We start from the raw sequence: 27,953 nt of genomic DNA on the forward strand, positions 1-27,953 counted from the left end.
AGCCTAGACTTCTTCCCTGAGATTTAAACTGAGATCTCCCTATATTATACATGACATGACATTGGGACATATTATTCCAGTAGCATCCAGATGTCTGCACAACCACTTTGAAAAGTGAAATACTGCCTTACTTGGGGACCCCTTGGCACCAACCCAACTGCAGATATAAATGTAGTAACTCATGCACCCAGGTGATCTAGAGCATCCTGTGTCTAGGTTTTTACATGATCATAAAAGTGAACATTTCAAATGAAGACCTCTGGGGCAGTGTCTGAGGACTTCATTTTGAGGAATACAAAATTGATTTTGAGAAACACTAGACTGTGTAACCTTTGTTTCTCTATAGCTTACATGTAAACTCCTGCCTGATCTGACTTTAGCCTACCTCTGCCATACTATCTCTTGACGCCCTACCTAATTTTCTATAAAATTGATGTGTTCTTTTTAAACCTATCGTGTTCTCTTTTCCTCTCTGAGTTGTCTGTGTTCCCCCTTCTTTTTCACTGGACTTTTTGAGACTCAGGTTAGTCATCTTGTAATGTTGCTATCTTCCACTTTACAGTGGAATGGCATCTTAGAGAAGGGGTTTAGGTCCTACAGTTAGCTTAATGTTGAAATCAAGGAAAGTCAAAATCACCATTGGAACTCCCTTCAACTATCTATAAAATATGCTATGCACAGTACCCTGGTTTACTTATATTTGCATAAATATGTAATATGTCTGGCCTCATGATCTCTGACAACTTACTGAGCTTATAACCTTGATGTAGTATAAAATGGGAAAGCAGCCAGGCGCAGTGGCTTATGCTTGTAATCCCAGCACTTTGGGAGGCTGAGGCAGGCCTCAGGAATCATGGGGTCAGGAATTTGAGACCAGCTTGATGAACATGGTGAAACCCCATCTCTACTAAAAATACAAAAATTTGCCCGACCTGGTGGTGCATGCCAGTAATCCTAGCTACTCAGGCTAAGGCAGGAGAATTGCTTGAACCCAGGAGGTGGAGTTTGCAGTGAGCCGAGATCACGGCGCTGCACTCCAGCCTGGGTGACAAGAGTAAGACTACGTATCACAAAACAAACAAAAAGGGGAAAGCGTTTGCTTAACTGAGTGGATGAGAGGCACAGGGAGCTGAGCCAGATGTATCTCCTGTTGCACATGTACCTTCAGGATGGACTTGCTGAAAGAACTAGCTAAGAAAATTTATGTCTAAAATTCTGTCCTATTCCAATTCACATGTGCAAGTGATAACTTTATAAGGTTGTTTACCCATAAATCAAACAAAACTTTATATTAAGTTTTTAAGAGAAAGTCAGTCATAAATGAAGAATGTAATTTAACATTTTGGGCTAACTTTTTTTAAATGATAAAACAATACAGATATCATGTCCCGTTTGAAACATTTTCATTCAGTCTTGGCTTATTTTTTTTAAGAATCAGTGTATATGGTACAGTTTGTTTCATGCTTTAAAATAACACAAAGATTTTGGAAAGCCATGAAATCTCACATCATACTAACCTTTGCCAATGAGAGAGTCAGTCAAAAGTGTGCTTTGGTGTTTTACTTATACATCTGGTACGGGTTATTTATTCAGTGTCTTTTTGGATAATCCAATTAAGTAGTTTTCTTTTGAACTTGAGGGAAAAGAGTAAGTAAACTTGTTTACTTACTTACTACTTATAATAGAATGCATTTAATTCTGTTAATTGGGAACTGTGGTTTACTAATATTTGAAAAAAATCAAAGATAATTCACTATTTTTACAGATAAGCAGCAAAGATGAAGATTTTTTAGACCTTTCTGTTGACGTGGAACAAAATACATCAATTACTCACTGCTTAAGGTACATGTAGAATTATTTAATTTGAAATTTAATAATTATTTTTAGTCTGGAATCTTTTTTAATGGGTACATGCTTTCCTGGTATCTACAAAATAAATTTGTTTTGAATTTCTAACAGGGGTTTCAGCAACACGGAAACTCTATGTAGTGAATACAAGTATTACTGTGAAGAGTGTCGCAGCAAGCAGGAAGCACACAAACGGTAAGTTAGTGCTTTATGGATTTGTAAGTGATTTTTTTTGGCAATAGATATTGTAGATGGGCTTAGAAAAACAATCTAGGAAAATTTACAGTGAGTAAAAATTCTTAATTTTGTCACTAACAGTTAATGTTTATTAAAGTATGACCTGGTAAATGATATTCTATTTGATGTTTCTTTTGACAAAAACTGTGTACACTCAAGTGATCTTTCTATGTCTAGAGATTATTTAATCATCATAAACCAGTACAGTTAAAATATTTGGCTTTGAGGCTTTCCTGATGATGTAAACTTTTTTCTTGGTTAAGAGGTTGGAGGAGAAAAGTACTCCCCACTCCCTGTCCCCACACCCCCGTTTCTGCTTTTCCTACATGGGATCTTGTATGTTCTCTTAGCGCGTTATTGTAAGACTGGTTTGGTATCAAGAAATGGAATAATAAACATCATCATCATCGTTACTTCTTATTTCGAAACAATCTCAAACTCAGAGGAAAGTTGCATGAATAGTACCAAGAAAGTTTTTTTACCCTAAACCATTTGAAAGTAAGTTACTGATATGTACCTCATGATCCCCAGCACTTTAGTAGGTATTTCCCAGCCACAGGGACGTTTTTCTATGTGCCCACATCTATTCGAATCAGGAAAGTAACACTGACATGCTACTGTTACTGCAAACCTTATTTTGGTATCACAGGACGTCCTTTATAGAAGAAGGATTCTGTCCACAATTACACATTACATTTAACATTCAGTCTCTTTAGTTATTTTCAATTTGGAACAGTTTCTCAGTCGTTTCTTGACATTGGTGATGCTGACTCTTGAAGATCATAAATTAGTTATTTTGCAAAATGTCCCTCATTGGAGTTTGTCTCGTTTTCCTGTGATTAGTTTCAGATTATGTATCTTGAACAGGAATCTTAGTGTTTTTCTCATCATGTCCAGTTATGTGTGACTTGACTTGTGCCATATGTTGGAGTATCCCCAAGACCACTCCTGGGACAGGTGATTTCTTAGAAGGACTCACAGTGCTCAACATCCAGGCATGCTCACAGCCAAGATTTATTACAGGGACAGGATACAGAACACCGTCAGCAAAGGGAAAGCCAGCAAGCTCCCAGGAGTCACTGCCTCAGTGGAGCCACACAAGACACTTAATTCTTCCCACATTGAATTGTGGCAATACAGGAAGCTCATTACAGACGGAGTACTGGGTTTTTACTGGAGGCCGGTCACATAGGTACCCTCTGCCTACCATACCCCCAAATTCCAGACTCCCAGGAAGAAAGCAAGAGTTCAGCATAAACTTTCTTGTTTGTTCAAACAATTTAGTCACAGCGAGACTCTCTTCTCATTTGGAGAATGGTGGGAACATGTCCTAAATTCAAGTTTCCAGATGCTGAAAGGGCCATCCATGTAAGGGGGCCTTTCTAAGGATAGTTTGAGGCCCTGTGAATTCTTTTCTGAACCTCCCATTATTGTTCTTGGCTGTTACCGAACACTTGAGTGAATGTTCCCCAGATGTTTTCCAGAGTTCTTCACTGTTAATCTTCACTTTTTCTCATTGTAATTTAGGAGTATTTTGTGTAGAAGTATTTTGAGATTATAAATATTCCTTTCTTTATTAAACTTTCAATTTATTCACTTTTAAAATCTTACAGTGGACCCAAAGTTTCCTGTTTTATTCAGTGGATTGTCATTCTTTGGTTGTCTTGCTTCCATGCTCACATTATCCCCAGTGTGGCCATGGGGAACTCCTCTAGGCTGGCTCCTCTCTTCTTGATGTACCCCATCGTTCTCCAGTACTTCTTTCCTTTCTGACTCAAGCCGTTCAGGATCATTTTGGACTTTCTTTGCCCTTACTCTGGAACAAGCCATTTCTCCAAGGAGTCCTGATTTCTCTTAGGGGAGTAGGAAGAACTAGGACCTTGTGTCATTGTGCTCATTGCTGTTGGGATGTCATTATTCTCTAGCCCCCTTAGTGAGCAGAGCTAGAGGATAGATGAGTACTTGTAGATAACACACACACTTTTACATCTGCATTTATTTTCTCCGTCTATTAATCTTTTTATCTGTTTTGAAAACCATGAATACATAGTGATATCTTGTTATAGGCACCCCCATGATATTTGTAATTCCTTTCTCCAACAGTACAGTTGGCTGCCGTTACCCTCACTACATTTACTTATTGAGTCAGTGCACCTGTAGGTAACCCAGCTTAATCTCTCTTCTTCTGTTCCCTGCATGCACACGCACACATAAACACACACAACCCGCACACACACGCATACACATGCACGCATACACACACACAACCTGCACATGCGTGCATATACACATCCACAGACACATCCCACACGGGCACACATACACAACCTGCACACGCACACATACACACATCCCACACACGCACACATACACACACAACCCCCCCACACACACACATCCTACGCACACATACATACACACCCACCCCACACGTCTTTCCCCTCTGCTTGGCCTTCCCACTCTCCTGCCTGTATAGATGTCTGTGTTATTTGGCCCCATCAAATAGTTGAACAGAGTTGTTCATTAAGGAGGGGAAAAGCTCAGATTTTTAAACGATTATATTTCGTTTTGGACATAGACGTATTTCCTAGAAAGGGAAGTGTTTTTGGTGATGGACCACAGAATCAAAACAGATTACTCATTGTTTCTGTCCATTAGTGCGTATGATAGGGCGCACCTCAGTTAAGTTTAATCAGAGGGATAGGGACTGAGGCATTACACTCATCCTGAAAACGCCTTAGAAAGTACCTAAGACCAGCCAGGCGCGGTGACTCATGCCTGTAATCCCAGCAGTTTGGGAAGCCGAGGTGGGTGAATCACGACGTTAGGAGATCGAGACCATCCTGGCCAACATGGTGAAACCTTGTCTCTACTAAAAATACAAAAATAAGCTGGGCATGGTGGCACATGTCTGTAATTGCAGGTACTGAGGAGGCTGAGGCAGGAGAATCGCTTGAACCCAGGAGGTGGAGGTTGCAGTGAGCAGAGATCGTGCCACTGCACTCTAGCCTGGGTGACAGTGAGACTCTGTTCAAAAAAAAAAAAAAAAGAAAAGAAAAGAAAGTACCTAAGACTGTTGGATAAGTTAAGAGTCAGGGACTAAATGTAGCTAAGAGAAATACAACTTTCAGACTTTACTGACTATAGGGAGGAAGGCCCATCTGTGAGCAAAAGCCACCCTTCCCCTAGAATGATGGTTATACGAGTAATCACATGAGAGTAATTGAGAATTGTCTATGAAGTTGAGCTCTTTGTTTTAAAGACATGAGATTTTAATATATTAGAAAATACATAAAGAATGCATATTCTTTGTAAATAAATTAGAAAATACAGATAAGTGTAAATCAAGAATCACTATGACAGCTATAAAATGTTAGCATTTTTGTATGTATCTTAGATTTTTAAAGTGTGTATATATATGCACACGTAGTCCCTAAAATGTTGTTATACTTTATAAATGAGTTTGAAACTTTTTTCACTTCAAAAATTGCGACCATGTTAATGAAGAAATATTTTTATATCATTATTAGGAGGTGCTGCATATGTGTATATGTATGCATATATACATATATATGTATTTTTTTTTTTTAAGAGACAAGATCTCTCTCTCTCTCTCACCCAGGCTGGAGTCCAGTGGTGCAATCTTAGCTCACTGTAGCTTCAGACTCCTGGGCTTAAATGACCCTCCGACCTCAGCCTCCTGTGTAGCTGGGACTATAGATGTGTGCCACTGTGACTGAGTAATTTATTAAATTTTATTTTTATTTATTTATTTATTTTAGAGATGGGGTGTCACCGTGTTGGCCAGGCTGGTCTCGAACTCCTGACCTCAGGTGATCTGCCCATTTCGGCCTCCCAAAGTGCTGGGATTACAGGTGTGAGCCACCGCGCCCGGCCTTTTTTACTTTTATTTATTTATTTTTGCAACAAAGTCTTGCTCTGTTGCCCAGGCTGGAGTGCAGTGGTATGATCTCGGCTCACTGCAACCTCTGCCTCCTGGGTTCACTCGATTCTCCTGCCTCAGTCTCCCAAGTAGCTGCGATTACAGGCATCTGTCACCACGCCCAGCTAATTTTTGTATTTTTAGTAGAGACGGAGTTTCACCATGTTAGTCAGGCTGGTCTCCAACTTCTGACCTTGTGATTTACCCACCTCGACCTCCCAAAGTACTGAGATTACAGGCGTGAATCACCGTGCCCAGCCTTGAATTTTATTTTTTAGAGACAGGATCTTGCTATGTTACTTAGCCTTGCCTTGATCTTCTGGTCTCAAGCAGTGCTCTGTCTCAGCCTCTGGAGTAGCTGGAATTACAGGAGCCAACCACTATGCCTGCTGCATAGTATTATTTTTTTGTATGAATGTACCTTAGTACCATATATCTACCAGACTTTTTACACTGTTATAAACAGTGTTTTGATGAACAGTTTTGTGTGTATATACACATATTCCCCACATATTTTTAAGACATTTTGTAGGATAAATTATGCATAAGTTCCTGGAAAGACAACTTTACAGAAGTTACCTATTTCTCATTAGGATCTAGTAACAACCTTTCTGATAATTGATGGTGTGACATTGAGCAATTCATTTAGGTTTTTTTTTTTTTTTTTTGAGACAGAGTCTTGCTCTGTTGCCAGGTGCCAGGCTGGAGTGCAGTGGTGCAGTCCTGGCTCACTGCAACCTTGGCCTCCCAGGTTCAAGCATTTCTCCTGTCTCAGCCTCCTGAGTAGCTGGGACTACAGGTGCGTGCCACCATGCCCACCTAATTTTTGTATTTTTTAGTAGAAACAGGGTTTCACCATGTTGGCCAGGATGGTCTCGATCTCTTGACCTTGTGATTGGCCTTCCTTGGCCTCCCAAAGTGCTGGGATTACAGGTGTGAGCTACCACGCCCAGCCTCATTTAGCATTTTTGATCTTTACTTGGATGAGTTCACTTATAAGGTCTCTACAAGCTCTAAAAGTTGATAGTTTTCAGCCTCAGAATAATAGGATAAGTTTGTGTTGAGTATACAAACTATAGTTCTTACTGAAAAAAAAAATATATATATATCAATTTGACAGCCAGATATGGGGGCTCACTCCTGTAATTCCAGCACTTTGAGAAGCCGAGGTGGGCACATCACCTGAGGTCAGGAGTTCAAGACCAGCCTGGGCAACATGGTAAAACCCCATCTCTACTGAAAATAAAAAAATTAGCTGGGTGTGGTCGCGTGCACCTCTAATCCCAGCTACTCTGGAGGCTAAGACAAGAGAATTACTTGAACCTGGGAGGCACAGGTTGCAGCGAGCTGAGATGGCCCCACTGCACTCCAGCCTGAGAAACAGAGCGAGACTTTGTCTCAAAAAAAAGAAAGAAAGAAAATATTTTATTTATAATAGTACAAGAAACAGCCCTTTTCACAAGATGGCATCGAAAGCAAAGAAAGAAGCTCCTGCCTCTCCTAAAGCCGAAGCCAAAACGAAAGCTTTAAAGGCCAAGAAGGTGGTGTTGAAAGGTGTCCACAGCCACACAAAAAAAGAAGATCCCCACGTCACCCACCTTCTGGCAGCCCAAGACCCTGAGACTCCAGAGGCAGCCGGAATATCCTGGAAGAGCGCCCCCGGGAGAAACAAGCTTGACCCCTGTGCTGTCAGCAAGTGTCTGCTGACCGCTGAGTCCGCCAGGAAGAACTAGAAGCCGACAACACACTTGTGTTCATTGTGGATGCTAAAGCCAACAGGCACCAGCTCAAACAGGCTGTGAAGAAGCTCTGTGACATGGATGTGGCCAAGGTCAGCATCCTGATTCGGCCTGATGGAGAGAAGAAGGCGTATTTCCACTGGCTCCTGATTACGATGCTTTGGATGTTGCCAACGAAACTGGGATCATCAAAACTGAGCCCAGCTGGCTAATTCTAAATCTATGTATATATTTTCACCACACACAACAGAAAACAGTTCTACAAACAATAAAATACTTAGGAATAAACTCACACGGCAGAAGACTTGTATATTGAACATTATAAAATGTTGCTGAAAGAAATTAAGTAAGATACAAATAAATAGAAAGTAGACATCCTATATTTATGGGTGGAAGACATAATGTTGTTAAAATGTCCATACCACCCAAAGCAAACTATAGATTCAGTACAGTCTCTATCAAAATTCCTGTGGCATTTTCTGCAGAAATAGAAAAACCACTCAAAGACCCATACAGAATCTCAAAAGACCCTGAATAGTTGAACATTCTTGAGAGAGAAGAACAAAGCTGGAGGCATCACACTTCCTGATTTCAGAATATATTACAAAGCTACAGTAATTAAAACAGTTATGGAACTGGCCTAAAGACACATAGACTGGTAAAGCAAAATAGCCCAGAAATAAAACCATACATGTACAGTCAACTGATCTTCAATAAGGGTGCTAAAAATACACAGTGGAGAAAGGATAATGTCGTCAGCAAATGGTGTTGGGAAAACTGAATAACCACACAGAAAAGAATGAAGTTGAAACTTTACCTTACAGCACCTACACAAAATTAGCTCAAAATGGATTTAAGATCTAAAAGGAACATCTGAAACTCTAGAACTTTTTTTTTGAGGCATTCTTGCTCTGTTGCCAGGCTGGAGAGCAATGGTATGATCTTGGCTCACTGTAACCTCCACCTCCTTGGTTCAAGCAATTCTCCTGCCTCAACCTCCCAAGTAGCTGGGACTACAGGCACTCGCCACCATTCCTAGCTAATTTTTGTATTTTTAGTAGAGATGGAGTTTCACCATGTCAGCCAGGATGGTTTTGATCTCTTGATCTCAAGATATACTCACCTTGGCCTCCCAAAGTGTTGGGATTACAGGTGTCAGGCCAGCGTGCCCGGCTGAAACTCTTGTAAGAAGACATAGGGAGAAAGCTTTATGACATTGGATTAGGCAGTGATTTCTTAGATGTGACTACAGAGGTATAGGCCAGAAAAACAAACACAGACTACATCAAACTTAAAAACTTCTGCAAAGCAAAGGAAATGACAAGAGTGAAAAGGTAACATATGGAATGGTAGAAAATATTGGTAAACTGATAAGGGGTTAAAATGCAAAATATATAAAGAACTCCTACAACTCAGCAATAATCCAATTTAAAATGGGCAAAGGACTAGAATAGACACTTCTGCAAAGAAGATTTACAAATGGTTAACATACATATGAAAAGATGCTTAACGTTACTAATTATCAGAGAAATGCAAATCAAAACCACATGGTGTATCTATCACCATAGACCTATTAGAATGGCCACTATCAGAAAAGCAGAATAACAAGTGTTGACTAGGGTTAGAACCCTTGTGCAGTATTGGTAGAAACGTGGTACAGCTGCTGTGGAAAATACTATGGAGGTTCTCAGAAAATTAAAAATAGAGAATTACCATATGATTCAGCAGTCCCACTTCTGGGTATGTGTCTGAACTAATTCAAAACAGGATCTTAAAGAGTTACTTGCACACCCATATTCACTGAAACATTTTCACAATAGCCACGAGGTGAAAGCTACGTAAATGTCTGTTGACAGGTGAATGGATAAAGAAAATGTAGTATATACATACAGTTGAGTATTATTTGGCCTTAAAAAAGGCGAAAATTACGTCATGTATGGCAGGGATGAACTTTGACGACATTATGCTAAGTGAAATAAGCTGGCCAGAAAAGGCATTTCTGCGTGATTCCACTTATATGTGGTATCTAAAATAGTTAAACTTATAGAAACAAAGTGGAGTGGTGGTTGCTCGGGGTTGGTGGAGGGGATCACAGGGAGGTGGTTGTTCAGTGGGTATAGAGTTTCAGTTTGGGAAGATGAAAAAGCATCTGCTATGCAATAATGTTCATGTAGATAACTCTGCTGTACCTTACATGTAAATGGTTGAGCTTATAAATTTCATTATCTTTTTAACTACAATAAAAATATATACTTGAGGCTGGGCACAGAGGCTCACACCTGGAATCATAGCACTTTGGGAGGTCGAAGTGGGCGGATCACGAGGTCAAGAGATTGAGACCATCCTGGCTAACATGGTGAAACCCCGTTTCTACTCAAAATACAAAAATTAGCCAGGCATGATGGCATGCACCTATGGTCCCAGCTGCTTGGGAGGCTGAGGCAGAAGTATTGCTTGAACCCAGGAGGCAGAGGTTGCAGTGAGCCATGATTGCGCCGCTGCACTCCAGCCTGGAGACAGAGCAAGACTCCGTCTCAAAAAAAAAAAAATACACACACACACACACACACACACACACACACACACACACACACACACTTGAAGTTTGTCACTCATAAATCCATGTTTGCTTTTATATATATAAATTCTTGGCCAGGTGCGGTGACTCATGCCTGTAATCCCAGCTCTTTGGGAGGCTGAGGTGGGCAGATTGCTTGACGTCAGGAGTTTGAGACCAGCCTGGCCCACATAGTGAAGCCCTATTGCTACTAAAATTACAAAAATTAGCCAGGCATGGTGGCAGGTGCCTGTAATCCCAGCTACTTGGGAGGCCGAAGCAGGAGAATTACTTGAACCTGGGAGGCGGAGCTTGCAGTGAGCTGAGATCGTGCTATTGCACTCCAGCCTGGTCGACAAGAGCGAGACTTTGTCTCAAAAAAAAAAAAAAAAAAAAAAAAAAAATCTTCCAAAAAGGTTCATTCTGGAACACTGAAGAATGATTTCTGGGAATGTTAGTGATGCGTCACAAAATTAGTTTTTGCTGATCAAATGAATTTGTTGTATAATAACATTTTATCTTAGATATTCATGCTTCTGAAGACTCACAAAATAAAATAAACTTAAGTTTATCCAGCCTTTTCCAGAATTTACTTTCACATAGACTCCATTTATATAGCATGTCTGTTTAATTCTGTAAATAGCACAGTTCAGGAAAGATAGCAGTTTGGGAAATGTCACTGTAATGGTCATATACATTTATCCCACAGGAGGTTAAAGCATATAGGTGAGAGGAGAGTGATTGCCCTGGGAACTGTAATGAGAAAGGATGGATGGATGTTTCAGGTGTTGTTTTTTTGTGCCTGGGCGTTGGCATGGGGGTGACAGGGAGGCTGGGGCTCAGGTCTTAGAGAACAGCACATTGCATTTCATTTTACAGCGCCTCGCAGATCCCGTGGTTTTTACAGATTGAAGATTTGTGACCACCCTGTGTTGAGCAAGTCTATCAGTGCTGTTTTTCCCACAATATGTGCACATTTCCTGTCTTTCACATTTTTGGTGATTCTTGTACTATTTCAAACTTTTTCATTATTATCTTTGTTATGGTGATCTGTAATCAGTTATCTTTGATGTTACTATGGTAATTGTCTTGGGAGAACCATGAACTGCACCCATTTAAGATGATGAACTTCAGTGTTGTGGGTTCTGACTGCTCTACCAACCTGACGTCCCCCCAACTCTCTCTCGAGGCTCTTTATTCCTTGAGGCACAACAGTATTGAAATTAGGCCAATTAATAACCTTACAGTGGCTTCAAAGGGTTCAAGTGTAAAGGAATAGTTGCATGTCTCTCACTCTAAATGAAAAGCTGGAAATGATTAAGCTTAGTGAATAGGACATGCTGAAAGCCAAGACAGGCTGAAAGCTAGGCTCCTTGCACCAAACAACCAAGATGTGAGTGCTAAGAAAAAGTTTTTGAAGGGAATTAAAGGAGCTACTCCAGTGAGCCCACAAATGATAAGAAAGCAAAACAGCATTATTACCTATATGGAGACGTTTGAGTGGCGTGGTTAGAAGATCAAACCAGCCACAACATTCCTTTAAGCCAAAGCATAATCCAAAACAAGTCCCTAACTGTCTTCAGTTCTAGGAAGGCTGAGAGAGGTGAGGAAGCTGCAGGACAAAATTTTGAATCTAGCAGTGTTGGGTTCATGAGGTTTAAGCAAAGAAGCCATCTCCATAAGATAAAAGTGCAAGGTGAAGCAGCAAATGCTGATATAGAAGCTGCAGTAAGTTATCTAGATTGTCTAGCTAAAATAGTTGTTGAGACTACCCTAAAAAACAGATTTTCAATGTAGAGGAAACAGTCTTCTGTTGGAAAAAGAGGGCGTCTGGGACTGTCATAATTAGAGAGAAGTCAATGCCCAGCTTCGGAGGACAGGCTGATTCTCTGGTTAGCGGTTAATGCAGCTTAAGTTGAAGCCAGTGTTCATTTGCAATTTCTAAAATCCTTGGGCCCTTAAGAATTATGCTGAATTTACCCTGCCTGTGTTGTAGAAAAGAAACAAAACCTGAATCACATCACATCTCTTTACAGCATGATTTACTGAATATTTTAAGCTCACTGTTGAGACCTACCACTCAAAAAAAAAAAAAAAGATTTCTTTCAAAATATTACTGCTCAATAACAATACATGTGATCACTCAAGTGCTCTGATGGAGATTAATATTGTTTTTATGCCTGCTACCATAACATCCGTTCTGCAGCCCATGAATCAAGGAGTTATTTTGACTTTCAAGTCTTGTTATTTAATATTTTTTAAGGCTCTGGCTTCCATAGATTGAGATTTCTCTGATGGATCTGAGCAAAGTGAATCTAAGTCCTTCTGAAAAGGATTCACCATTCTAGGTGCCATTAGAATATTTGTGATTCATGGGAGAAGGTCAGAATGTCAACATTAACAGGAGTTTGGAAGAAGGTCATTCCAACCCTCATTGATGACTTTGAGGAGTTCAGACTTCAGTGGAGGAAGTCACTGCAGATGTGTTAGACACAGCAAGAGAACAAGAATTAGCAGAGCCTGAAGAGGAGACTGAATTGCTGCAATCTCATGATCAAACTTGAATGAATGAGAGGTTTCTTTATATGGATGGTCAAAGAATGTGGTTTGTTGAGATGGAATCTATTCCTGGTGAACATGCTGTGAACATTGTTGAAATGACAACAAAGTATTTAGAATATTACATAACCTTAGTTGCTAGCAGTGTCAGGGTTTGAGAGGATTGACTCAATTTTGAAAGAAGTTCTACTGTGGATAAAATGCTATCAAACAGAATGACATGCTATAGAGAAGTCTATGAAAGGAAAAGCCAGTCAATGTGGCAGACGTTCTTGTCTGATTTTAAGAAATTGCCTTAGCCACCTCAACCTTCAGCAGCCACCACCCCGATCAGTCAGCAGCCATCAGCCTTGGAGCAAGACCCTCCACCAGCAGAAAGTTTATGATTCACCAAAGGCTCAGATGATCATTAAGTTTTCAGCAGTAAACTATTTTTAAATTCAGATATGGATTTTTTTCATACATAATGCCATTACATAATAGACTACAGTATAGTATAAATCTGACTTTGTATGCACTGGGAAACCAAAAATGTGTGTGACTTAGTTTATTGTGGTCTTCACTTTATTGTGGTGGTCTGGAACTGGACTTGCTGTGCCACCAAGGTATGCCTGTATTTCTGTCACTACTCTGTGGGATCCAGTGATTAATGACAGTGGACTGGGAGCTGAGCTCCTTGCCTTCTCATCTCCTCTCTCAATTCTCTTAACTCTCCCTTTAATCCGTATGTGCCTGACCCAACTTCTAGGACCAGTCCTGTCCTTACCAGGTATTGAATCAAGACCCATTCATGGCCAGGTGACTCTATATTACATTGTCATGGCCGCAGTCCATCTCTGAGTATCTGCCCTAGATTTAATGATTGAGTTGCTTCCTGTTTCTGAGATAAAGGCCCTACCTTTTATTTCATCTTCCTAACTAGATTCATATCTTATTCCCCTGTAGCCAGTCCCAGTCAAGGTTATTTGTGTAGTATCATGTCAAAATCATATTGGCAATAGGGATTGGCCTTGCTGTAGTCAACATCTCCAGTTGCCTCTTGCACACATACCCTCATGCAAGTCTTCTGGAATCTGAGTTGGGTGGGTCCTTCCATCTGTTGAGAAGTTGGTGCCACCTGGCTCCCTGCCTGCCTGCATGCCTGTGTGGATCTCCAGATGTCTGTCACTCAATACTGTGTTCTATACGCATGTTAGGGTATGCCATGGGCCTCATTTGTGCCTGTGACCCCATCCCTCATTTTAACACATGCTGGGGATAGGTTCTGCCGCCTAAATGTCCTCTCATTGCTTATATCTCACTGAGTTACCTTAGTGTCTTTCTCACTTAAAGCATTCTATTTCCCCTGACCCCCTCATTGTAATGTGCCACAATTAATTCTTGTTAATGGTACATTTTAAAAGCGCATGGAATTCAGTCCTTAGAACTGTGTGTCTGTATAATTATTAAGCTTTTCTGTGCGGTCAGGACTTCTCTGCTGACAGGATGTTGGCAAGTTCTTAAGTGCCTGTGGCTGGATATTACATTCATCTGTGATAGAGCTTGCAAATAGTGTCCTCTGGATCAAATTCCATCTGTAGAACTCTCTGTTTGGCTCACACAGTTTATAAAAATGGGTAATTTACTTTAAAAATTTTTTCTGACTATTGAGAAAAACAATTCAAAGATGAGACTCCACTGGATTTCAGGGTCTGCATTCCATCCCATAATGGTGTTGCTTGCCTGCTGCAGGGTAGTTGGTATTCTGGTTGAGGGTGGTTGCTGGTGATGTTGGTCCTTTGTCCAGCTTCTCCCTAGTCCTTTGGATTGTTTTCTAATACTTAGCACCTGCTGGCTTTGGGAAGGACTTCCCTGTGGGCTACTGGAGAAGGGAGTTTCTGGCAATTTGGTTCAAATTCCCAGTCTTTGACCAGCCACTGACAGGTGCTGAAGAGCATATGAAAGCCCAGCTACCTTGTAGTTAAGATAAATCTGTGGTGAAATTTAGCTTCTGGGGTTTCTCTGTGACACTGGGCTGAAGGCACCCTTTCTGGGATTTTGCTTGAGATTGAATCCTTACCTGTTTTCCTTCTCTTCCCTTCCCTGCCTGCCGCTCCCCCTTCCCAACACACACACACACACACACACACACACACACACCCACCCACACACACACACCACTTTGAGATTGAATCCTTACCTGTTTTCCTTCTCTTCCCTTCCCTGCCTGCCCCTCCCCCTTACACACACACACACACACACACACACACACACACACACGGAGCACTACAATAATAAATCACAGGCCTGGGACTTTTTATCTCAGGGTCTGCTCTTAGGGAACAAGACCTAAAATGAGAGGATGTGTAGTCTCATAATAATCATTCATTTAAAAATACAAAATTTATTTTGTGATGTTCTGTTTGTCCTATGGGCTATTTAGAAATATGTTGCTTAGTTTTCATATCTGGGGGGATTTTCTAGATTTTTTTTTTTATCAGAGGACATACTCCAATTTCATATTTTTAAATTTATTGAGACTTCTTTTATTGTTCAATACATTAGTGAATGTTTTGATTGAACTTGAGAAGAATGCGCATAGTGCATTCTGGGGTAGAGTATTCCATAAATGTCAATTAAATCCATAGTTAGGTTGTTCATATTTTCTTATCTGTACTGATTTTTTTTTTTTTTTTTTGCTATTAGAGAATTCTGTAAAGATTGCAATTCTGATTATACACTTGTCTGTTTACTTCTATAATTCTTTCCCATTTTGGAGCACATGCTTTTAAGTGTGTTATGTCCTCTTACTTAATTGACCTTCATTATTATGAAGTATTCTTTATCTCTGGTAATATTATTTATCTTGTATGCTTTGTCTAACATTAGGATAGCCCACTTACTTAGGATTGATGTTTACATGGTATGTCTTTTCCCATCCTTCTGCTTTCTTTTCTAAATAGTTTTAAATTATAACTAGACATTAGCAAGAAAGGCAACCCTTATTATGTTAGAATACAGAATGGATGCAATTTGTCATTTTAAAGATGTAAAAGCAAGAAAATGCCTACAGTTGTGCCTCAGTATCAATTGGTTCCAGGGCCCTCACATACAGCAAAATACATGGGTGCTCAAGTTTCTGATATAAAATGGCATAGCATTTGCATATAACCTATGCATATCCTCCTGTGTGCTTTGATACCTAATATAATGTAAATGCTATATAAATAGATGTTACACTGTATTTTTAAAAATGGTATTATTTTTCTTGTCATTCTTTTTATTTATTTATGTATTTATTTATTTATTTATTGAATATTTTCAATTCATGGTTGGTTGAATCTGTGGATGTGGAACTCCCAGATAGGGCAGGCTAACTGAATAACAGAAATTCATCCACATTTTAAGTAGTTGTTTATGTGATCAGTAAATGTCATTAAAAAATAAATTTTAATAGAAAATTAATTTATATCAGTTTACAGAAGATTTTTAAAAATTATTGTCTATTCAAACTTTAAAAAGGAAAAAAGTGTTCTCTGTCCTCCTGTTTTTTTCTTCAAAATTTTGTCTTTTATAGATAACATGTTTTAGGACAACTGTTTTTTAAAACAATGACAGTGGTCAAGAGCTCCCTAATATAACCTCCCTCCCCACAAGTTTGAATAGAAGGAAAGCCAGAATCCTATAAATTCTTTGGTGTCTTGGTGTTTTGAGCAGGAAATCAACTTCTTTTTTCTTCCTTCTGCTGCAAAATCTACATAATGAGTTTCACACTCCTTACACGTATGTTCAAGCAGTATTCTGCTTTTTCTTCTGGAACTATTTCAATATGAGGGAAATTTTATAAGCTAGTCTCTCAGCATCTTTAAAATATGGCTCTGCACATATTTTTGCATGACAGGTCCATGGGCAGTTGGTTTCTTTGTGGTAGCCAGCAGTTCTCTGAGAGGATCTTTGGCAAATAGGATTCATCTTCTTCATGTGTTGTCCGATCAGACATATTGTATCTGCTATTATTGAGATATTTTCTTTTTTCTGCATTTGGACTTCCCCTCTTTAATTTCTAAAAGCACATTTTCCCTAACCATCAGGCCATGTTCATTCTCTTCTTCCTAATCTTACCTGACTGCCATCTATTAATAGTACACTGACACTCATTTTATGCTGAGAAAATTCTTCTTTTGCATCTGCCATTCATTGGAAATTCTCAAAGGATACCCTGTTGTTTTGTGAAGATTTTGTTTCAGTAACTTTACATGGGTTTAATCAAAGATCTCATGTTTCATAGTTGAATCATTTTATGTATAATTTTATATACTTTTTAACTCGTATTTTCCATTGTCACCTAGAAACTTTCATCCTCATTGCTTTATTTAAGTTGTATAACACTCTGTTATATTTGCATTCTAATTTAACATTACCTGTTGTTGAATAGTTGGGATTTTTCACAATGTAAAAGAACTCTACAAATAGATTATTCTCATAAGTGATGTTTTGAGATTATATATTTAATTTATGTTTCTAGAAATAGGATTACTGAACCAAAGGCCATAAAAGCTCTTAATTCATATTGCTGGGTTTTTACCTTTACTTTGGCTAATGTTTCCAAAAGGCCAAGTTAGTTGAATAGTAAGTAATTTAGGAATAATAAGCTATCTACCATATCTAAGATGTGTAGAATGCAGATTTAGTATAATGTTATAAAATGATTTTTTTTTCACTTATTAGAGGCAGTGGCTTACCATTTATCATTTCTTTAAATTGTGAGGAATATTTTACTTCACTGAATCCATTTAAAATCCAGTTCTGCAACATTTGGCATCTATCATATTCCAGGCATGTTGCTAGATAGTAGAGAAATAAAAATGAAGGGAATGCTTTCTAGCTGCCAAGAGTCCAGCGCCTTTAAGAAAAGAACCACAACCACCTAAAACTTTTACCATGTAATAAGCTTGACATATATAAAGTGAACCTGTAAAGTGCTGATGGAAGATTGAAGAGAGCAGGTATTTGTGCCAGAGGGTGTGACATTTGAGCTGAGCCATTAAAAGAAGAATAAGTTTTTAGGTGAAGTAGGAGTACAAAGGCACTCTCAGGGAGAAATAGCATTTAAAGGCATAATAAAGACTATTTTGAACATTAAGAACAGCCTGTGTTTCACAATCAAAATCTTAACTCCTAAGTTTCCAGGTTATTTTATTCCCTTTCTAGGATATACATAGCCATTGTTCTTAATATGGAATTATTTCTTGTCTCTGACAAGCACCTTGAATGGTCTTTAGTGCTTTTATTATTTTAGTCTCCTGTTGTCAGTCTGTATCTGCATCACATAGATTGATAGAAAAAAAATGGATTTCAGTCCACTCAAGTCCAAAGGAATTGTCAGTTTCAAGACGCTTGTTTTTCCTCTACCACTCTTGAGCACCCTATGCATTCAGCCTTATTATAAGAGATGTGTGTTTGAAATATACATATTCCTCAACCAAGGGCTAATGCCATTCTGTCTGTCTTGGAGCTGTATTGAGTGCTGTGTCAAATGATGTGGTGTGGTAATGATGGGTAGGATGGGGTCGTCTTAGGGTGTTCAGAATATTGTTTTGTCCGTATAAAAATAATTGGTAGAAATATGCAAAACTGGGCAATGCTGGGCTATTAAAACCAACCCTTGGCTGTCTGTTCATTGAATATCATAAGATTTGATAACTCAAGGACATGGTGGATATTTTTTGTGAAATTTTGTTTTCATTTTTATTTTTAATAGGATGAAAGTTAAAAAACTGCCCATGATTCTAGCCCTGCACCTGAAGAGATTTAAATATATGGATCAACTTCATCGATATACAAAACTCTCTTACCGGGTAGTTTTTCCTTTAGAACTTCGTCTGTTTAACACTTCAGGTGATGCCACCAATCCAGACAGAATGTACGACCTTGTTGCTGTTGTGGTTCACTGTGGAAGGTAATTGCAACTCTGGGTACATAGTAGTGGAATTTCTAGGTTAGAAGAGCAGTGTACCATCAAGAAACTCATGGATGATTCAAATGTAGAACTTTTAGAAAGTCTATCTCCTCCTCAAGACAATTTTATTTCAAAATGGATTTTTAGCTTTACATTTTATCACTCCTTAAAATTTTTGTATGTTAAATATATTGTTTTTATTTTTATCATTTGTTACTCTACAACTACTATATCTTATTTCCTAGAACTTTGAGGTCTCTTTGTTTTTCTTTTCCTTTTTTAGGGTGTGTGTGTAGAGGGTTGTTAAAATAAGTCACTTCTGAGTTTAATTGCATATGTTCATATTAATGATCATAAAAGCATTTAAAATGACATTGGAATCTTCAGAGATTCATTTGCTGATTTTACCTATGTGTGTAGTTATCATTTCCCATTAGCCTATTTAGTGCTCTGTCTCCTTTTCATCTTCTTTTCCAACATAGTATACACATCTCTGTATAATGTACATACATATAACTGACCTTATTAAATACCTCAAAACATGCTCACACTGCAAGAGTATCACATAATCAAAACTTGTATTTGGAACCTACCGTCTTCATTGACTGCTTAGAATTTCTTTTAATAATTTTAAAACAGGCACTCATTGATGCTGGTTTTGGGTAACTTGTCCTAACAACCTGCTTTTTCAAATGAAAAGACGTCCAGCTCTCCCATCTTCAGCCCTCCTCCCACCTCTCTGATCAGAATTTTTAAGGACAATCCAGAGGCAGCAAATGCTCTGTGGTAATCATCTTCCACCTCTATTACCTGGGTCAGTCTTGGCTCCCGTCTTTCATCCTCAGCAAGAGTCTTTCTTCTACTTCTAAATTAAGAGTGATCACATCTTACAGTAGTGAAGCAGTGTCAGATGACAGAGAACTTTGGTGTGGTGATTCAGATCAGGTTTTCAGAGTGAGAGAAACCTGGGTCTCAGTACCATTTCTGCCAATTGTGGGCCGTGTGACGTCACGCCTAGCTTCCTGAAAAAAAGCTTCAGTTTTCTCTTCTAGAAAGTGTCAATAATACTGATTACCTCATTGCTTTGTTAGGATTCAAAGGGAGATGTAAATCACTTAGCTACTGCTATTGTTTAAGTAACAAAAATATAATATTACCTTCTCCCATCCTAACTTTATATTTACTTTCTCACACCCTAACTAGACTGTTCTTTACCTCTTCAAATTTAGTGACAGTCCTACTCTACTTAAATTATGCTAGATTTTTGGAATCACTCTGTTCATGAGATACTGAGCTGAGATTCCTAACTCAGATGGCAACTGCGGTCCCCTCCCCACTCTCTCCTTTTAAAATTAATCCAACTGTTTTCCCACCCTTAAATTGTTGCTCAAGTCTCTTGACCCTTTCCCTTTTTAACCTTTTCTTTGGCCTCACTTGCTTCTCCCAACTTGAACTCCACAGTCAGTTATTTGAAGCATGTACTTACAAGTACTGTAAAATCCTCTTGCCAGCTGTCTGACTCCCTACTCTCAGAATTGTTGCAGAAAATTGCAGAGAGGTGCTTATTGACTTTCCTCACAGTCCTGGTGGTCTGCCTTCACTGGGAACTCACTCCTGGTGGAGTCTGGCACAGCAGGTCTTTGGGCTTTCCGCCACGACTCCAGGGTTTTACTCTTCCTCCTGTCGCACTTTCATTGCCTCATGCCCTCCTGCCCCTTCTCTCTGGATGTCTTCTTTGATGCTCTTCTGCCTAGTCCTGTCCTCACGTGGTGTTGCTCCACTGTCTTCACATAATTACTAGATGTGCATTGCTAGCCCTGTCTTAGTGCTTTGCGTACTGTATGTATGTACAAAAAGGATGTATGTCTGCTTCCCTTGTGAGAACAGGTGCTTTTTAAAACGGGAAATAATTTGCTCACTAATAACAGACTAATCATATTTTAGAATATTTTTCCATTGTGTATTTTATCTATGAGACTTACTTGCAGATTTGTTTCATATGAAAATGTCCAGGGTGTGCACAGCCTCACTGTCAGCATGTCAGTCCGAGTCCAGCTTGCTCCGTCTCTGTCCCCAGTGCCTAGCCTAGAGGAGACTTCCAGCAAACGTTTGCTGACTGACTATTACCCTTCAAGCCCATGCCAGACCTGGGCTTCATTTCTTGATTCCCCAGCCCTGTCTCCCTTCCACCTCCTCTCTCACTGGATGAGGTCTCTTCTATGGCTCTACTTTTATATCATATTCTGCCTTGGATTATGTTTTTGGACTAATCTACTGTACTAACGGGGTCTTTAGCAAGCACTTGTTGATATCTCCATCTCCACAGCAATCAACAGTTATTTGCATGTATTCGGCATTTGTACTAGTCAACTGAGTATGTTTAATGTCCAGAAATCGGATGCCTAAGAAACAACTTCCTTAGGTGGAAGTTCAGCCCTTCATCTCTCATTTTATTTTTCGTTTATGAAATTAACTTTTGTCTGCTCTTCTAAGGAAAAAGCCGCCTAATTTCTCTCAATTTACTAGTCCTTACTCCCGCCCACCTCCTTTCCTTCCACCCTGTGTTCTGCAACCTTTCTTTGTTTTTTATTTCACCTTTTATAATTTTTTTTCATTTCTGACCCTCTCCTCCTAACACATAAGACCCTTTAGATGAGTCCTCAATAAATGTAGAAATAGACTTAATAAAGCATTAAATGCTTTTTTTAGAAAAAGTTTTGAGGTGTCATCCTCCATAGTTAAAAAAAAAAGTATTTTTGTTGATATTATTCTGTCACCTAAGATACTTATCTCCCCTACTGAATCAAATGATCTGAGAAACATAAGACGTGAAAGGAGGTGGCTTATTCTAATATCTGGTCATTATTTTTAAAATAATGTTCACCATAAAGAATAATTTATGTTGAAAAGGATTTCAAATTCTGTATTAATTGTAGAATTACAATTTAATAAAAATAATTATATAAGCTTTTATAATGAATCATACTTAAAATGGAAGCGGTTAGGACCTTTGTCATATCCTTTTATGAAGCAAAGAATCACTTTTAAAAGAAATTATGCCTCCTTTATTTTTATGCGTGTGTACATTTTATATATTCCAGATTTGTTTAAAATGAGATGCAGGAGCAATCATAGTTATAATGGTATTAAAAATTAGGTACTTAATAATGACTCACTGTTGAGCAAAGGTCATTTGCTTTTAAAGACATTTTATGAAGTTCAGGCTTGATTTTGGAGCCAAGGATTTGATATCTTTGCCTGTTTCAAGTATCATGTTGGATCTTCCCTCAAGAACAAAACTATTGCCAAGGGAGTGAGACTTAGAAATAATTCTATATGCATTGTTTTATAGTTTAACTCAGCATGTTCTGCTGTCATTCTCTTTCCTTATAAAATGATAGAAAAAAATTGTCTTTGATTATAGAAGCAAAATTGAAAATTATTACAAAGACGGTAAAGAATTTCAGTAATACAGCTCTGTGAATAGAATACTGATTATATCTCTTTGAGTGCTAATTATTTGATTTTAAAATTGATTACCAGTTCAACTCAGTGTGGCTTTATCTTTTTTGGAAAGAATAGGTAAGGGGTATTTTTATCTGTTTCAGTTACTCTACAAAACATAAAATTTAGAGCATGAAAGAGTGATACTACTAAATATCCTAATAAATTAACTTTTCCTTTTTGTTTGTTTTAGTGGTCCCAATCGAGGCCATTACATTGCAATAGTTAAGAGTCATGATTTTTGGTTGTTGTTTGATGACGACATTGTAGAAGTAAGTAGTTTCTTTATTGCATTATTTTTTTGAAAGTTATGTGTATATGTTGCTCGTCACTTTTTTCTTGTAGTTTTTCATTTATATATGACTGGTGATGAATATGAGACAAATTTCTGGGCCTTTAGTTTGTAGTCCGGTTCCTGCTTCTTACTCTGCAATGTCCAAGCCCAGCTGTTGAGTGATCACCTAACCTTTACACACCGAGAATAAAACAAGGGAAAGCTTTCAACGACAGAGCTGGCTTTTTTTTTTTTTCTTTAATGTTATTAAGCCATGTAACATAGGAAAGTGTACAAATCTGAATTGGATGAATTTTTATACATGTGTCCCCCCATGTCTTAAACACACACACACACACACACACACACACACGTACATACGTAACTACCATCCAGGTAACTACCATCCAGATACATGTGTCCCCCCCATGTCTTATACACACACACACACACACACACACACACACACACACACACTCTCTCTCTTGTAACTACCATCCAGATACGTGTCCCCTCATGTCTTACACACACAGACACACACACACACACACACACTTGTAACTACCATCCAGATACATGTCCCCGCATGTCTTACACACACACACACTTACACACACACTTGTAACTGCCATCCAGATTAGGATATAATTCGACACCGCAGCAGGCCCCCTGTTCCTCCTTCTGGTCAGAACTTACTGCTTTACACCTCACACCTCTCCTCTCCATTGTCCGGAGTCTGCTCTTTGAAGTTTTATCATTATGATTAATTTTGCCTATGCTTTAATATAAATGGAATCATACAGTATGATTTTATTTGTGCCAGACTTTATTCACGCAGTATGTTTGTGAGATGCATTCTTGTTTCCTGTGGTAATAACAGCTCTTTTTTACTACGTTGTCATTTTCTACTGTATGAATATACCAAGTTAGAAATTTGGCTTTTTGTCAATCAGTGACTTTTCTGAATTAAAATGCATTGGTCTTCTTGTACAACCCCTTTTGCTGGACATATACACTCATTTGTCTTGGGCGTATCTTAGGTTGGACCATTGGAAGTTGCCATTTTGTAGGTCCAAAATAGCTATTAGTGGTTTCATATAATTCATCCTATACCTGGAAGTAGAATTGCGGGGTCAAAGGGTAGTTGTATGTTCAGCTTTAGAAGATAGGTATTTCTAAACATTTTTTCAGAGTGCCTTGGCTATTTACATTCCCTCCAGCTATGTATGAAAGTTCCGTTTTCCCCACATTTTCACCAAATACTTGTATTGTCAGTCTATTAAATTTAAGTCATTCTGGTTGTACAGAGCTCATTTATGTACTAATGTTTACATTTTGCCTCACAGAAAATAGATGCACAAGCTATTGAAGAATTCTACGGGTTGACATCAGATATCTCAAAGAACTCTGAGTCTGGTTACATCCTTTTCTATCAGTCTCGGGACTGAGGGGGAACCGTGATGAAGAGATACTTTCTGCCTCATTTCTTCTCTGGTTATTTTGGAAAGGATCAAGCACTGATTTTTCAAGAAAAGAGAAATGCAGGAAGCTCAGGGGGCAGTAGCACACTTTGCACACGATAAAGCAAAGACGATGGATTGACAAGCCCTTCCGATCATGGTAGTTGATTTATTTGCTCAGGTATCATGCTGTCTGTACAGTTCCATACAACAAGGAGGTGAAATCAGAGATACCAGCTCCTCTTGTAAAACAGCCTTCCAGTCATTGACACGCATTTTCTCTTTATTAATTGCACCAATAATGCTTTGAATTCCTTGGGGGTGCAGTGGAAAGAATCAGAACCTGTGCCGTATTGATAAGGAGATGATGTTGAACACACTGCATAAATTTGTTCAGTATGTATAGAAGCATATTCAGTGGTCTTTTCAAGAGTAAACCAGAAATACTTTTGGGCCCAACACTTGCAGTTGCCTTCCTGATGTAAAAAACTAACGTGCTAGATAATCCAGTGTCAGGAAGACAAAGATGTTTTGCTTCTCTGAAGAAGCTTATAATAATATACAGTATATGTATATGTAGGGAACAATTGGTCAAAAGTGGCTTTTTGTTTCCCCAAGGGGAAAGACTGGCTTTGTAATTATAATTTTTTCCTTATTTATTTTACCTAAAACTGGTAGAGTCTAAGTATTGTGTGAAGTGCCCATGATTCTATCAGTAAATTTAAGCATATTTCATTAGTTAATGTCAGTTTAAGTAGTCCTTTTGTTTGTTTCTATTTTTAAGGTGAAATTTAAATTCTATCTGAAATCAGTAAGATACCTTGAGAAGAACTACAATGAGAGGAGGTAAATATCCTTTTTCAGGAGGAACTGATATCTCTGGCTAAATATGTGTCCTTTTATCATGGTTTCTAAATCAGTTATTTTCTTCAGCTTTAATTTTGTAAAATTAAAAAACTATTTAAAAAATTCCTGTAGTTGTTGGAATAATTAAAAATTCTGGTGCAGTGGTGGTATACCAATCTTTAGAATTCTTAAGTATTCTAATGTTTCAAGCTGAGGTCATGCTTGGGAAAATCATGTCATAGCATTTATGTTATTTTCAAACGTCATTTTTCACCCTGGAAAGAAGTAATAGTGTTCACCATAACCCTAGCAGCCTGGATAGTGAGCTAAATAAACCCTCTGAAGATTAAATTTTAATCAAGTAGACTAGGAATACAAAAAACAAATCCTTCCTCCCCTTCCCCCTACCTTTACAAATCTTACTTGGAAGGGTGTTCAGAAATTAAAAATTGTATTTGCTAAGACTTTATTCTGTTGGGGGTTTTAACAAGTAATATATGTAACGTAAAATGTATGTAAAACATTGCAGTTTTTTTGGATATTTTTCCATGGATCGGTAAGTTGTCTGACAGTAGCCGAATGTAACTTGCAGAAAAGAATAGAAAGTTATATTCAGAATAATAGCAATCAGGCCTTGGATGTTCTTCATTAAACTCTTTTCAGGCAGTAAATTAAAAAAAAAAAATCTGTCATTTTCTAAAGTTCTTTTGCTAAAACTTGATTATGGAAAACAAACCACAGAAAGGAATGTTTTTAGTCTGCTGCTATTACTAACATTTATTAACTGTATCTTTTGGCTCAGGAAATGACTTCACCTATTCATTCCATAAGCAGATCTTTAACAGGGTCACTTAGCTAATTGGGCTGCTTAAACAGATGTGCTGGGAGAAAATTATAATATTTAGTATTTGTACTAAATATCAAAGGTATTTTGACAGGTTTTTTTTTTTTTTTTTTTTTTTCCTAAGATAGTTTCTAAAGCCTTACCCTGGCTAGAGATGTTTTGTACAAATTATTTATAGGCTGTCTCATCTACCCGCATGGCACAGAGAATCACAATCAACAGTGTGGGGAAAGCCAGGGAAGGGGAAGTGGATGTACACTTTTTATTTTGAGGGCTTAAACCAGATTGTCTTGGACTTAAAGGTGTATTTTTGCAGCTTTCAGTACAGAGAAAAAGAGGAAAGTGAAACTGTCAGTTTTAACATTATCTATATCACAGCGTGTTTAAAAAAGATAGATGAAGTCATTTGCATAAAGGTACAGCATTGAAATACTACGTTGTGTTTGTTTTTACATTTTTTGCATTAAAAAAGAACATGCAGTAAAACCCAAGTTAAATTCCATATTAAAGCAAGTTCTAGCATTTGTATTGAGTTCCTGGTGGTCACATACTTTGTTCACAGCTACACCATACTTGATCGTATGGTTTGTCAGGGGAGGGACTGTGGGGTGACAGTTTTACATTTGCTTTTTCTTCTTAATGCAGCTGGATCTAAGTAAAATGTTTTTAAGCTTATCAGAAACCTAATATACTTCTAAAACATGTAGGGTAAGTGTTGGGGGAAAAATACAGGTACAGTAAGTAAGAAAAGTGACCCATGAAGAAAGCATTGTGAGGGTGTGTGTCGGTTGACTGTGATTAAAATGCGGGGCCGGTTTAGGTTGTAAATGGTGGCTGATTGCTGTGTAACTATGTACATGATTGTTGGGATGGCTGTCCCATATTTTGTATATTGGAATAAAAATTTCTATAAATTATTGTAACTAAAAGTAAATATTCTAAAGTAAGTCCCACTTCTTAAGTCACATGGCTTCTGTCTTGGAAATTTTACCTTTAGAAGATTTTTTAAGACAGGAACCAGGAGGCTTGGGAACAGGGAAAGAAGGAAATGTTGTATTATGTGGGTCTTGTGGCCTCTAACCATCAGTATAGGGTTTTTTTTTCCTTGATGGCAGTAGGAGGACCTCATTTTCATAACATAACTACTCTTGATACTTTCTTTAAAGACACTTTTTATTAAAGATTCTATCATGAGGTATTTGGCTAGGAGCTGGGAGGCTAAAGCGCTCATGTCCTGGCTCTTCAGTGAATTTAACTGTGTGACCTTGGGCAAGTCACTTAACCTCTCTGTGCTTCAGTCTCCCTGTCTTGTAAAATGGGAGTAATACCTACCTCACAGGGTTGTTGTGGGGATTAATTAGAGATAATGTCTGTAAAGCATTTAAGGTTCTTGAAGAAGGCGCTATATAAATACAAAATAATATCTATTAAAGTTGGTTTATTTGTGCCTGTGGGTTTTAAGTGTGTTTTTTTTCTTTTTGCCTACTTGTTTTTGCAGAGTAGAAGTAGACGCTTTGGAAATTGTGTTACTACTTTGGCTCAGGCTATGACTTCTGTATCCAAAGAGATTTTCCCTAGAACAGAATTGCATCTGTGTAAAATAACATTCTACATGTGCCTGCATTTATTTAGCACATAGCTTGTGTTATCTTTATGTGATAACATGTCTTTAAAAGTTCAAAGTTTAAATTTGAAAATTGAGAGTCATAGAACCTTCGAGGGTCAAATACTGTTAAGGTCACTGTTTCTCCTGCTCTTCCTCCTTTCCTGTGTAGTAATTACTCCTGTAAAATCTGTTTCACAAGCGGTCAGTCAGCCTGCACTTGAGTGCTGGGAGCCTGTCCCACTGTTGAATGACTTGAATTGTTATTTATGTTGTCATTATTTTCAGTCCACCCTCTGTCTCCCAGTGTGCTTCTGTTCTCAGGGCTCACCTTGGTATTGGATGGCTTTCAGAGACTTCAGCCTTCTTGGGAGCCCTATTCCGGAAGCGCTCTTTTTCATTCATGTCTCTAAAAGAGTGTTCCTAGAACAAACACAGTAAAAGGTGAACCAGACGGTCGTTGGGGACCTAAGATTACATTATCTTTTCTAAGCATCTGTATCACACACTTCATACTGAACTTTTAGTAAATGAAATCTTGTACACCTAAAAGTTTTTCATGAACTGTTGAAAAGCCAAGAGTCCCTTGCCACCCACTCTT

The 27,953-nt window shown here is 38.4% G+C and overlaps 1 protein-coding gene across 1 annotated transcript in view; it reads left to right on the forward strand.

Moving 5' to 3' along the window:
• USP12 (ubiquitin specific peptidase 12) overlaps positions 1-27,198 on the forward strand; it is a 104,864-nt gene extending 77,666 nt beyond the window's left edge. Inside the window, exons 5-9 of the mRNA XM_039473350.2 lie at positions 1,766-1,842; positions 1,960-2,043; positions 18,624-18,821; positions 22,519-22,597; positions 23,946-27,198. Coding sequence (XP_039329284.1) covers positions 1,766-1,842; positions 1,960-2,043; positions 18,624-18,821; positions 22,519-22,597; positions 23,946-24,047 — 540 coding nt within the window. The 3' untranslated portion in view covers positions 24,048-27,198. The remainder of the gene's footprint in view (positions 1-1,765; positions 1,843-1,959; positions 2,044-18,623; positions 18,822-22,518; positions 22,598-23,945) is intronic.
• Positions 27,199-27,953: the final 755 nt, after the last annotated feature.

The sequence above is a fragment of the Saimiri boliviensis genome, chromosome 16 (assembly GCF_048565385.1).
Source record: "Saimiri boliviensis isolate mSaiBol1 chromosome 16, mSaiBol1.pri, whole genome shotgun sequence".
NCBI lineage: Eukaryota > Metazoa > Chordata > Mammalia > Primates > Cebidae > Saimiri > Saimiri boliviensis.